The sequence below is a fragment of the Condylostylus longicornis genome, unplaced genomic scaffold (assembly GCF_029603195.1).
Source record: "Condylostylus longicornis isolate FDR11 unplaced genomic scaffold, ASM2960319v2 ptg000048l, whole genome shotgun sequence".
Classification (NCBI taxonomy): domain Eukaryota; kingdom Metazoa; phylum Arthropoda; class Insecta; order Diptera; family Dolichopodidae; genus Condylostylus; species Condylostylus longicornis.
In genome coordinates this window covers 3,535,439-3,549,806 of record NW_026578017.1, presented here as the reverse complement: position 1 = coordinate 3,549,806, position 14,368 = coordinate 3,535,439, and the positions used below count along the sequence as shown (strand labels likewise).

Genomic DNA, 14,368 nt, shown 5'->3' with positions numbered 1-14,368 from the left:
TAAAGAAAAAATAAAACACACATTTACACAAAATAACAGAAAAAAAACTTGATTTGCAAAACATAATATTACATCCTTATAATAACAAGAGTGTGGTAAGAAAACAAGAGAAAAACCGAAAATAAAACACAAAACTTAACGAAACAAAAGGTAATGAACAACAATGTAAGTATAGTTAAAATAATATTGGTTGTCTTCATTGCCCTGATAACAAAACCAAAATATACATCACGTATTTGAATTAAAAAAATTTAACGAAAGTATAATGAACAATGTAGTAACAGTAAATGTAGTGATAGTATATGTATGTGTTATTGATGTAGTAGTAAAAATGCGTTTTTAATTTTTGATATCTATTTTTGCTTATTTTTACTTAAGCAATTCAAATTCAAGCAAAGCAAAAACACATCGGATGAAATTTGAATAAAATTTATTCATAAAATAAAAAATAATTGAAATAAAAAAAATATTCAATAAAATAAAACGAAAATTTACTAAAAAGTAAAAATAAAGTCTTGTGTCCATACACACACATAATAAACATACACTATGAGTAATTATGCATGTGTGCAATAATATTTATTTTCTTTTATTGGTGTTATACACCGTGTTTGACTAATAAATGGAAAAGATCCAATCGAGGAATTCGTTAAAATTTTTTTGAGCATTTATTCGCTTTAAATATTCCAAAAAGATAACGGTGCGCGGATATACGACAAAAAAAAAATTGTTTTTTTTTGCTCATTTTTCGTCGAATTTGTTACAAAAAGTGTTTATCTCTTAACTGTAAATAAATAATTTAACATGAAAATTTTTTTCTGAATTTTTCTTATATATAAAAACAATAATAATAATAAAAATTACAATAAATAAATCTACGTACAATTATTATGTTTGGTGATTATTTTATTAAACAGTTATATTTTTGTTTTAACTTAAGATGAAGTTTGATTAAGGAAGTACTGTTTTAAGTGAATTAAACTTTTATAACATTTGTTCTTTCCAATTATAAAAATACTTTAAAATTTTTACCTAATATGCGCGCTTAGCTACATACATATACATATATGTACATCAATGCTAATTAAACGTGGCTGCGTTTTACAATTGTTACTTCGTATAATAGGCTACTGGTTGCAAATAATTAAAGGATTTTAATTAAATATTTATTTTCATACAAAAAAAAAATAACAAACAAATTAAAAAAGAAATTATTTATTTAAAAAATTTAATTATTTTTTACAAAAAAATGATAATAATGTTTAAAAATAAATCATTAGATTAATTAATTAAATAAATAATATATAAAAAAATAGCTAAAATAAGTGAAAATATTAAAAGTGTTGGATACGCAAAAGGTGAATAAAAAAATTAAAAATTCAATATAAAAATTTTTTGATTGTTTTAAAACCAAAATGTTTTAATTGCAAATAAAATTTAATTATTTATATTCTAATTAAATAATAACAATTTTTTTAATTAAAAATTTAATAATTTTTCTTGTTATCTTGTATTAATGCAAAAATTAATCTTAAATATAATTAATTGAAATTTTTCCAGTTGGAAAATTTATTTTTTATTTTTTTTAATTAATTTATATATGTATGCAATATGCTGCAAGAAATTCATAAATAATAATTTATATAATTATTTAATAATATTAGAAAAAAATTGTATTTCTTTTAAAGAAAACAAAAATACACATAAGTATTTTTACATGTACATATTTGCAAAATTTGAAAAAAAAAATATTTAAATTAAAATAAATTTATTTGATTTAACAATTTAAAAATTTATTTTAAATAACCATAACTGTTGGATTTCTACAATTTATTGATTGATCAAAGTGTTTCTCGCTTGTTGTTTTTTTTTTGACTTTAACAAATAATATCAAATGTAAATAATTTTTTATTTTACTATTTTTTATAATATAAAATGAATTTAATTAAAAAATTGTATATTTTGATAATATTTTATTAGTAACATAAGTACAATTTTTATTGTTAAAGAATAAATAAATTAAAATATAAATTTAATTTAAAATCCCATTAATAAAATATGGATTGTAACAGGCTTCGTCGACGTGGTTCGGATATCGGGGAAGAATCATCAGTGGTATGTGTTTATTGTATTGTCTTTGTTGTTATTTTAATTCCTGTTTTATTTTTGGTTTTCTTATATTTTTTCCACTGAAATGTGTTGTATACGAATAAAACAGAATTTTTATTGCATTTTTATTCAGTTAAGTTCGAGTTAAATTTTTCCCATAAAATTTTGTGTAATTCGAATCACTTTAATTTCATTTTTGAGTACTTATATAAACATGATTTTGTATAACATTTGCTAAATAAGAAGCTAATTTCTTACATTGCTCTTATATTCGAAACTTTTTTTTCTGAGTCTTTTGATTTTGCGTATCAAAAGCTATTTGAATCGTAGGATTTTCTTGGTAAAGTTATTATATGGCTCGTTTAAATTCTTCATTTTAATTCTAAGGAAAGTTGTTAGGATTCTTTGACCATCTTTGAGGTCTTTGAATATTTTATTTACATCAGTTGGAATTTGTTGAGAGCTGATTTACCATTTTCAATTAATTATTTATTTTATTTGTATTAATAATTTATTAAATAGCAGTTCCGTTGTGGAAAACTTGAATTAAACTAAAATTTGTTAAATTTTTTTTGCGTGAAAATCGACGTTTTACAACTCATATCAGAAAGATTAGGTGTGGTAGGTAACATTTGAGTATTTTTGACAATTTATAACATGTAAAATCATTTTATGTGTAAATATACATAATAATAATAAAAAATTGGCGCTCACATAGTTTTCCTTTTTTTGTACTGAGTATCCTAATCGATTAATTGTTCTTAATACTTATAAGGATTAATCGGCTTCTAAAAACTTCCAAGCCACATATTTCGATTAAGACAGAGGCTTTGTGAAATTAGGGCTTGTAGAAATAGAGTGCACAGTATTAAAAGCATGGCTTTATATTAGAATTGATAACATTTTGAAAAATATGAATCATATGGTCTTAAATTTCTGGTTTTTTATACAAACTTTTTTTTACTTTCAAATCCTTTAATTTTCAGCAACAATTTATAATTTCAATTCAGCAAATTATTACAATATAATTTGCATAAATTTATCTAACATTTTAAAACCGACGGAAATTGAAAAATGAAAACATTTAAGTAAAAATATGTATGTGTGTTTTACATAAAGCTTGGTAAGTAGCTTTTCAAAAGATATAACCAATTAATCAAAAAACTTTTGGCCTTGTCCAAAATTACGAATATCTTGTCAAATCTGAACATCACGTCAAACAAGAAATCTGTTCAAATACAACTTTAGACTTTCAAATTTTATTTTAAATTTGATAAAGGAATTGATTGGATTAAATTGGAAATTAATTGGAAATTTATTGACTTCTCTTTTTACAATTTTAATTCATATTTATTGGCATTCTAATGCACGTAATTCTTTTCTGAAGAATTTTAGATTAAAATATTTGGTTTACTTTAAAGCATAAATAGTAAACATTCATTAAAATAGTAAACATTATCACAAAGTTAAAAACAAAATTCTGTTTTACTAACACTATTTCCTTATTATTATAATATGGTTTCTCATTGCATATCCGTAGGATGAGAATAGGAAATTGACATGTATGATGAAATTGTATGGTTAATTATATCAGCTAAAGTACCTATGTAATTTTATTTTCTGTTTAAAGGACATGTACTGTCAATTCTCTTTCTTTAATTTCAAATCGGATAAAGTTTAAGTAGTTTTAAAGTGGCAATTGAAATTTTTCTGTTTGAATTCTGAGAAAAGAATTTTATAACTTACCGCATAACACAGAAATCATATTAAAAATTTGCAAAAAGAAAGATTTTAAACAAATGTTAATGTTACCGTCTACATCAGGTATGCCAAACTCATTTATCATCACGGGCCTTTTTAGGGTTCCTTAAACAACACCAAATTATACTCAAATTTATATTTTTATTTGCAAACTAAAAAAATTTAAAACATATAATTAATACAGTCATACAAAGAAATCTTTCGTTGATTTTGATCTTTCAGCCGTTTTATTACTTTTTAATATCGAAAACAATTTTTAACACAAATATGTAAATGTAAATATGTATGTATATGTAAATAATTACAAAATTTAGTAATTTCCACTTCTTCAAATTTTTGTTTTAATACAGAAAAGCACAGCATTTCGTTTTTAGTTGTAAATTTGCATCAAGTGTTTCAATATCAAGAGAAAATGGAAAGATAAAAATAGTTTGATTTCAATTTGATGACTGTTACAATATTTGTAACAAAATTAAAAGAATTAAATTTCAAAATTTTGAAACATCGTAACGGGACGCAGGATCAAGAGCTACAGGCCGCGTGTTTGACATGCCTGATCTATATTGTCATAGTGATGTTTGTCTATATTCTTGTACGAAGATTTTTGAGAAGGTGCTAAAATTGCATTTTATGCGTATATTCCAATTGTTTTGAGAAATGTAATATAATTTTTCTGAACAGTTCTTCTGATTCCATGTTAATTAGAGTAAGATTAGAACAGCTATTAAGCTTTCAAAGCCCTACATTTACAAATTGTAGAGCTTTCGAAAAAATTTCTGTCGAAAATGCTAACTTCCCCTCTTCATTCAAATAGCAAAACGCAGTGAGGTGTTAAGTTGTTTCGATTTTTTATAGTTGTTCTCGATTACTTTTAATTAAGACAATAGATTTGGAAGTAAGTAATTAAATGCTAACTATTCTGTATATTTTGAAGCTCGTATAAAGCTTTTTAAATATTTTGTTGTTTAAAAAAACCTTCACAATAGATAATTAATGTCCAATATATAGGTGAATATATGTATAAATTTAAATTTTTATATTATATTCACAGACAATTTCAAATAACATTCATTGACAACGTTTTTAATATTTTATTTAAAAAGAATTTGAAATAAAATTGAAATAGCCACAAAATCGCTACATAAAATTAAAGTAGGAAAATAATTTAAGATTTCCGAATAATTTGAACACTGTAAATTTATTGTAAATAGCTCTTTTTTAACTTTTTTGAAATATTGTAAATTGTTATGAAATCAGCCTAGTATTCTTGAAGTGTGTTTGAATTTATAAGAATATTAGCATGTTATCATTAATGATTAATATTAAGAATCTGTGTTGCCCGCAAATTTACCGTAATTTTTGTCAAAGTAACCTTTCAAGAGAAGTCAGTACTATTTTGACAGGTGCAAAGCGACCCACGTAAATATCATGTCCTTCTTGTGTGTGAAAGGTACATTTTTGTTACAATTTTATTACATTCATATAAACGATAAGTAAGCAAGTATTTACATCTAATAAATTATGCGAAATATTTTAAGTTTTATTATGCAATTTCAGTATTAACAGTTAAATTGAATGCCGTATTCGCAGTAATTCGTTACTGGTGAAAACACTAAGTCAGAAAGGCTTTTTTTAGAAATGTAATTAAACTTATGCCTAATATAAATTTTATTTATTTAATTTTTTATTTATTTATTTCAATCTATTGGGAAGTCTCCTTTACAGATTTCAGATGTATAATTAACTTAAAATAAGATAAGAAAAGAATAAACTTAACAAAATATATGTAAGTAACTAAAAATAATTGTAAAAATAAGTAACAATTTGACATAAAACTAAAAAAAAGAAAAAAAAATTAATCAAAAAACTTGATGATTTCTCTTTTAAATTTATCTCTGTTACAATGGAAATCGATTTCGGAAGCACAAACATTAAATAAATGTTGAGAATTTGCTATAGGCTCTGAAAAGCCGTAGTTAGTTCGGTGAAGATCTAAATATAAAAAACGACAAGCTCTTACATTACGAATTGGCGCATAAATATTGTACAAATTTAAAATAAGCGGGCAATTTAATCTCGCAGACAAAATATCGTAAGAATACATAGCTGATGCAACATTACGTCTAGATTCAAGAGTTTGAATGTCTATCAACTTACATTTGGCAATGTACCCAGTAGCATTCATCTCCCAATTAAACTTGCGTAAAGAAAATCTAAATGTTTATTTTTTAAATTTAAAAAAAAGAAAATTTTGTTCACTTTTAGAAGGGAGATGTTTATTTATTACTATAAAGCTATTGCATTATTCTCCTATAGCGGGACAAGTGGGGAATCTTAATAATGCCAAGTTAGTTCTACATACTTAATTCGTTTGGCGATTAATACAAAATTAGATATGGTAGCAGCAAAACTTTTTAATTCAAACATTTAACGCTATAAAATCTTTATTCATAAAAAATTACCAATTTAAAATAGTTTGTTTTTATAGGGGCATCTTAATTTCTCTCTAAATCTAAATCAAAAAACAAAAAAAAAATTAGAAACAAACTTATTTTAGTAAAATTTTATAAAAACTATATTTGCATTAAAATTTATTTAGAAATTTGTAGGTCAGTCAATGGTAAACTTTATTCGAAAATATTTGAATGTTTTCCATAATAACCTAAAAAGAGAAAATACATTCTTTTTTTATTTATAGAAATACGCGCTGTCGTTTATTCATTTCAGAAGAATCAATTGATTTTTGTTAAATTAAACAGTTAAATTCTTTATTCTTTTTCTTCTTCTTTTTTTTCATAATTTTATTAGTTTTGAAAATAAACTTAGTATATAATTATTTAAGTAAATATTAAATTTTCAAAATTTTTTTTTTTCAATAAAACCGCTTTTGCATATAGTGCTATAGATTGTTTAATATTTAACAATAATAACAATGACGATGGTAGTAGGAAAATATAGTAAAGTTACTGTACTAATAAATCATATTTTTACCAGTACGAATGAATGTTTGAAGGGTATTATTTATTTATCACTCCGTTTATAACGCTAAGAAGAAAATGTGTGAGACATACATATAAGTATATGTTTTTGATTAGCACCTAAATCTGAGTCAATATAGATAAAACTCAAAAATAGTTTAAGCTTACGCACTAACTAAATTTTCGCAACTGTAAAAGTTTCGATAAAATTGTAAAAATTATTTACAGTTGTTACCGAAAGGACTATATTTGTTTCTGATAGTAGCCATACACCTTTACAAACACTTTGTCTATATTTCGGGACCTATAAAGTTTACAGTACTATAAAGTTTAATTTCGCATAAATAAATGAAAACACAGGGCTATTCAATTTCATTAATATTTGGTCACGCGAATGCAATACTGTCTGACAAAATATTTTGTCGTGCTATACATATATAAACTAGAATATGAAAATTTTATACGAAAAATTAACACGGCAAACTTTAGTAATAGAGTCATGGAGGAATTTGTAGTTATTCCTTTTGTCAACTCTGACGGAACTTTAAAAAAAAATTCGTACGTGTATTACAGAGTTAACACAGTCAACTATATTTTTTCTCGTTTTTTCATTATTGTATAGTAACCTTTAATACTATCAATTATTGTTGTTGTTCGGGTATGTATTTTTAATGGATGAAAATAAATACGCGTTTGTCATCAGCAAGGTTAGTCATTAATGATTTATATATGTATGTATGTATTTTAGAAAAGTAAGTTAGCCCATCAGTTAGAGAGTAAGAGTTGAAGAATTCGAAAAATATTATGTGATGAGTGGTTTTTGTATCTTTAATATTTTGCTTTTTACAGTTTTTTAAAGTAAAAATCGGTGTTGTTTTTGTTGTTTTTGAAGAGGCGTACCTATACAAAAAAAAAACGCGCAACGAAAATATTCAAATACAAACAAAATTTGTATAGCTTTTTTTTAATTGTCTTTTTTTGTTTAATTGTGTTTCTTTTTTATAGGAATTGAAATGTTTATTTGTTTAAAATATTAACGTTTTGCCATTTTATATTTCTATCATTTTATTATTATTTAATTTTAAAAAAATAGTTTTGAAGAAAAGAAATTATTATTAAAGGTTAATAATCTGAGACGATAGAGAGAGGCAAGTATGTGAGTTGTTGAATTAAAAAATCATAAATTTAGATAAAATAAGAAAACAAAAATATAATAAAGAAATTAAGAGTATTAACGTCAAATGTTATGCTGTTATACTAAAAATATAAATTGAGTTGGTTTTAGAACACTTTGTTAATTTTGTAGTTTTTTAATTATATCCAGGTTTGACGCCTCCTCGGGTTCTTCTTACTAGATAAATTTTTTCACGAACTCGTTTTCTAAAAAATTTTGAGTGAAAATGTTTCAAATTCGTTTTTCTATTTTATAGGTCGAGAAGTTTAGCCGAAATTTAGAATATTTTTAGAAATTTCAATATGATGAATAAATTAATAACTGAAACTTTAAAAAACAATAGCAATAGGTTTAGAAATTCACTAAAGAAACTTGATAAAATAATAAAAAAGCAACCACATTTAATTTAATTAAAAAAGCAACCACAACCAGAATTTAATTTACATTCTTAAAAATTTGTATATTCAAAATATCAAGCATTTGCTTTAAAAATAAGAAAACGTTATCATTTTTTAAATCACAGTTCTTTAAAAATTACACGCAATCGGAATAAAAACTCTTTTTAAGATCTTATTTTAGCGCTGTGTTCAATGTTGCGCAAACGTTGAAGTGTGCAACATAACCGTTGTATGCTTCTTAAAGCTTGCTAATAATTTTCATATTATTTCAAAATTTTAATGATTTTTATTGCGAAAGTACAAGGAGTAACAACTTAATGCCTTAACTTTAAGTACTCAAAGAATTGTTTTACATTAAGCTCAAAACACATATCTGAAGAGTAAGTTAAAAATCTACCAATTTTGTTAAAAGTTTTTTCGATTCTCTAACAATTAATATACGATATTGGTGAATACCTTTCTGAATTACCCTGTATTTTCAAAATTTACCTTTCCAAAGCAAATTTCAGATTTTCTGGTTGAATCGAATAATTTGTAAAATTGTTGCTATGTTCTCTAAATTGTTTGTATTTTATCAATCATATGTAAACTTAATCGTATAAATATGAAACCAGATATAAATTTAATAATGCACAATGCCTATGAAAATTTAAAAAATTTGGAAAAATGTATGTAAGTTAACATTTAAATTCCTCATTATGTAGGATTTAGTGCCTTTTTTCTTAGTTTAATTAAAAAAATAAAGAGGCTAAATGTAACTAGCTTTAAAGAAATATTATTAAAAAATATTTTTGATTATTTAAAGTTGGTCAAATAACTCTATCGATTTTGAATAATTTAAATCTCGATATACTTTTTGTTCCCATAAAAGATAAATATACAACGGTAATATTAGAGATTAAGGCATAATATGTAATTTTTATTTACACATTTTGTTATTAATTACAATTAACAGAATTGAAAAGTTCTTTATGAATTTCTTATTTAATGTAAAAAGTATCTGTAATCTTTTAAAATCATAAAAATCTGTAATGGTAATTTATTTATGATAAACTTTAAATCAAATAAACACCTAAACAAGATTGAAAACAAAAAGCTTGCTATCACCTGTTGATTAAATAAAAAATTTTACAATAAAAGAAAAATTTTATTTTTCCCATATACTTAACTTTATTTCAGTTTTCGTCTCATAACTATTATATACAAATAAATACATACAATTGCATTTATATACATACGTTAGTATCTACATAATACACATTTTATATTTTTTACTATATTTTCCCACGTAGTTTCACCATAATTTCAAGAATTTTAACTTATCACAAAATTTCTGAATATACACACATTGTAAACAATTATGAACAATTATACATACGAATGTACATATGAAATTATGTGTATACTATAAATTTTGTTGAAAAAGTAACACTCAAATAAAACCCCAAAGATATCAAAAAAAAATTTTTTAAATTTTCTTCTGTGCCGTTTTGTACTACCAAACCAATTTATCAGAAAATCAGATAAATTTTTTATATAGAAAAAAAATAATGCCATGGGTTTTCACACCCAACTATTATTATTCTATAGTGTATTTTTACTAGGTAAGATGAAAAAAGAAGAAAACATAAAACAATAAGGAATGGAAAAGAAAATTTCTTTTTTGTTTTTTTTATTTTTCGAAATCAGTAACGTAAAGATAAGTGAATGCCATTTGGATTTTTTTTCTTACTTTTCGCGCATTTTTTATTTACTACAGGAAAATATTGATGAAATGTTCCATTTATAAATTTTGAGATAAAAATGAACCAGATGTACAACATGCTGAATGATGCTACTGCAAGTGCATACGATATTTTCATGCTGTTGATTGTCAATGGATTTCAAAATTTTTCATATTATCAATAAGTATTTAAATTTTAGAATTTATTATTTAAGAATTCCTATTCGAATATTTTTTTGCCAATCCTGTATTATGTTCTTTAAGATCAAAAATAGGATCTTTGCCGATCTTGAATGTTTAATCGTATTTAAAATTGTCCTTTATTCTTATTTAATTATGAAGCGTCTATTTACGGCAGTTAAAATTCCTGTTGTGGTTTGCATGAAATTCCCTTATGTCAATTTCAACTAGATTTTTAAGGCAATAAATTCAAATATTACTTATTACCCTAATATACATCCAAGTTACTAGTTAATAATAAGTTGTTCTTGTTGTTGTTTTAGTTTTTTAACTGAAATTCAATTGAATGAATGCGAAACTGTTTCTTCCATCTTTCTCAGAACTGCTTGGGATGGACCGGAATCGGTGTCGCGCTGTTACTGGTCTCTTCACTGGGCATTGTCCGTTGAAATATCACCTCCACAAACTGGGAAAATCGGACTCCTTTTTGATTTTGCCAGGGTGATGAGGAGATGGCCATACATATTCTGTGTAGCTTTCCCACTCTGGTTGTCAAGAGATGCAGATGGTTTGGGCGGGGTTTTCTCAGTGTTGGGAAGCTCACGTCCAACTCCCTGAGAGAAATCTCAGGGTATTTATTTGGAACTGTGATAGTTTGAGTGGGAAATAGAAATTTTGTATAATTGTATTGGATTTTGCTCTATACAATTTTAAAATACAAATTTCAGGATTAATCTAATTTTGTTGTTTTGATTATATAAAAACAAAAAATTTGTTATTAATCACAATTGAATACAATATACATTGGTATATATATGTATATATGAGTATTTAATTGTAATTTTTCATTTTGTAAGAAAACCACAAGATGTTTACGCATTGTATAACGTACTCGTGTTAATTGTAAAATTTAAAGAAAACCATACAATTAAGTTTTATCATTTTAATCTGGTGAAATCATCATTTAATCGTCGGATTGATGTAATTAATTGATTTTATATTTGAGGTTAAATTATAAGCTTATTATATTGTTCACCTTTCTTTTATTAACAAAATTATTCATGGTAAAAAATTTTTTTCATATTTGTTTTGTTTCATTTTTCATATAAAAATTAATTTTACTTAAAATTTTCTCCTCAATTGGAGATTTACGCAGTTAAAGATTATAATATGAAGTCAAAATCAAATAAGACTTATAATAAATTTAAATAAAAGTTCTTTTATTTCTTTTTCCTTATAAATTGAAGAGTGTTATAAAAAATACAATTAGTTTATAACAGTAATCATTAATGTTTGCGATTGAATTTGTTGTCAATAAGTTATCCATTTTTCACAAATATTTATTCATATATGTACCATAAAACCCAATAATTGAAAGACATATATAATTTTAATATTCGTGTTAATCATTTAAGAAACTATTTTATCAGATTTGGTTTTTATGACTTTCCGCAAAAAATTTAATCCAAACGAAAACAAATCATTTGCAATTCACGATTAAGAATTCAGTGTGTTTACTCTAAGATTCTATATTTATTATTATGTTTCATTCGTTGCTTAGATTTAGATAGAGGTATTGATTTTGAGAATGTTTTTAAAAACAACTTAGATCAAAGCCACGGTTTTAAAGCAGCGCGTTTTAGGTTCCACCTAAATATCTAGGTGTTCTATCTATATTACTTCATTAGTTCCATAATGTTTTTCGATTTTAAACGAAACTATTTTCCGGCTCCATTATGTAATTATTGTTTTCTGTACTACTAAATATTATATACAGCCTTATTATGAATTGCACTAGTAGGATCTTACGAATTACGAACTTAGCTACAACGTAGACTTTTGAATGATTTCAAGTTATATTTGTAGAGATTCTGAGTCACCTATGGCAGCACCATTTTTTGTTAAAATCAGCATTTTATATTAACTGTCAAATGTTATTTTTTGTTGCTGTTTGAGTTAATAATTTTCAGACAAAAGTTTTTTTTAAATGCGGGGTTTTGAACTTTTTTTAGTTTTTGGATATTTTTTCAAAGTGAAAAAACTATTTTTTTTTTAATTCCCCTTCTTGGTAAAGCTGTGTTGGAGGAATTCAAGCTCAAAAAAAAAATTCAAACTTAAAGAATTTAAAATGACCGTTCTCTTTAAGTTACTTGTTACATGTGATTATTTGTTTCGTAGACTTTGATATTTACTGTTAATGCGAACGTAATTTATGATTACTTTACTACGAATATTCAAATTTGGCAATATGGCATTCGTAATTTTCCGAATTTCAGCGGTTTTGTATTGTATTTGTAATTTTAAGGATATAGCTAAAAAAATAAAGTTTCATTCTATGAAGTAGGACAATTTTGGAATTGTTATTACGACTCACTTTTACTTTTAAGTATCGATTTATATATGTACATATATTTTCAGTGCATGAACATGTTTTATATTATAGATGAAAAATGTATTCAGTTTCCACTTAAAATAGTGCTCTCTCACATTTCGTCATTTTGAATTACTTTTTATATTAAAGTTTTTATTAAATTTTAGAAATTTTGGTTTTCTCATACAAAGAGATTTGAAACATTCAATTAAAAATTCAATAAATGTTTGTTTTACACATTTATTTTAAATAGGTGCTCTAGTCTAAATCGTTTATTTCATATGCAACATGATTGTTGATACGCTATTTTAAAATTTTCTTGCCTTTTAGAAATACTATTAACCACAACAACAAAATATATTTGGGGTTATTGAAAATTCTTATATAAATTATTTTAAAAATTAATAAATATTTTTGACAGAATTCAATTTTATATCAGCAGCCAGTAAGAATAAATATGAAAATTTTCAATTTTCAGAAATATTAAAATAATTTACAACATACATACATACATATATTTAATTCTATTCTTAATTTCTGGGCTAAAAACAAAATTAATTGTATGATGGCACATTTTATTTAAAAAAAAAGGTCACAACCCTCTTGAATTTTGTAATAAATCTGTTTTTCTTTTCTGTTGTTTTTTTTTTTATTGCAAAAATTTAGGTTGCCAATATTCTTTATTTTGTCTTTCAACTTTGTGTATATACATACATAGTTTTATAATAAATGATTAATAACATTTTAATGAATATTCACCAGTTGAAGTGTAAAGGCATTTATGCTTTCATATTTTTAATATTTTCTTAATTAAAAGTAATTGCAAAAATTTATATTTTTACTAGAAATAATAATATTATTCATAATTTATGCACATATTTACATACATTTGTAGATATGTATATGTACATGTAAATTATTCACATACATATTTAGATTTTTAATTTTTCAAAACAATGCTGGTTAAATAATATTTTATTCAATAATAATTAAGCTAATGTAAACGAATGTATGTTTTTAGCATATTTCCAAGAAAGTTCGATAAAGATATTCTTATTGGTTTGCATTTGTCGGTCTGTGGGTTCATTTCTGCTTCTGTTTACAAAATTCTATTTCTAACCTCTATTCTGTTTACAAAATTCTGTTTACCTATTATTCTGTTTACAAAAGTCTATTTACGTCTGTACAATACAGAGTCGAAAATATTAACATTTTTTAAGCCCCGTATATTAATTTTTGCAGAAGAGATTTTCTTCTCTTCTAAGCGATTGTTTTTCTAAAATAAGCCAGATTTAAATTTTCGACATAGTATATATTTTTCCAAAACTGTAAGCTAAATTTCTATAAAATCGGAAAGATAACTGAAAACTGTTTCTTAACTAACCTAAGAAATCGTCCGGCTATTATGTTGTTTTCATCCCAAAAGTATGCATTAGTTATTTGACCTTTTCGTATATGTACTCATAATCAATTAACGAAAAATTCTTTTTTTGTCAAAGTATTTTCATTTACTTTCCGAAGGGAAATGCGCTAGCTTACCAACCAGTGATTTTATCCAAATTTATTTATCAGTATTAAACATGTAATATAAATTAAATATTGTGTGTACACATATATGTACATATGTACATGTGTATGTATAATTAAATTTACATGAATATTGACGATTATATC

General features: G+C 24.2%; 1 protein-coding gene across 3 annotated transcripts in view; it reads left to right on the top strand.

Moving 5' to 3' along the window:
- Positions 1–505: 505 nt before the first annotated feature.
- Positions 506–14,368, top strand: part of LOC129611081 (protein dead ringer) — a 114,163-nt gene continuing 100,300 nt past the window's right edge. For 2 of the 3 annotated variants that reach the window (XM_055524015.1, XM_055524013.1), the window contains exon 1: positions 1,928–2,115. In XM_055524015.1, the coding sequence (XP_055379990.1) occupies positions 2,059–2,115 (57 nt within the window). In that variant the 5' untranslated portion in view covers positions 1,928–2,058. Of the gene's footprint in view, positions 1,359–1,927; positions 2,116–14,368 lie in introns of those variants that run through there. The other variant, XM_055524014.1, reaches the window with a different exon arrangement.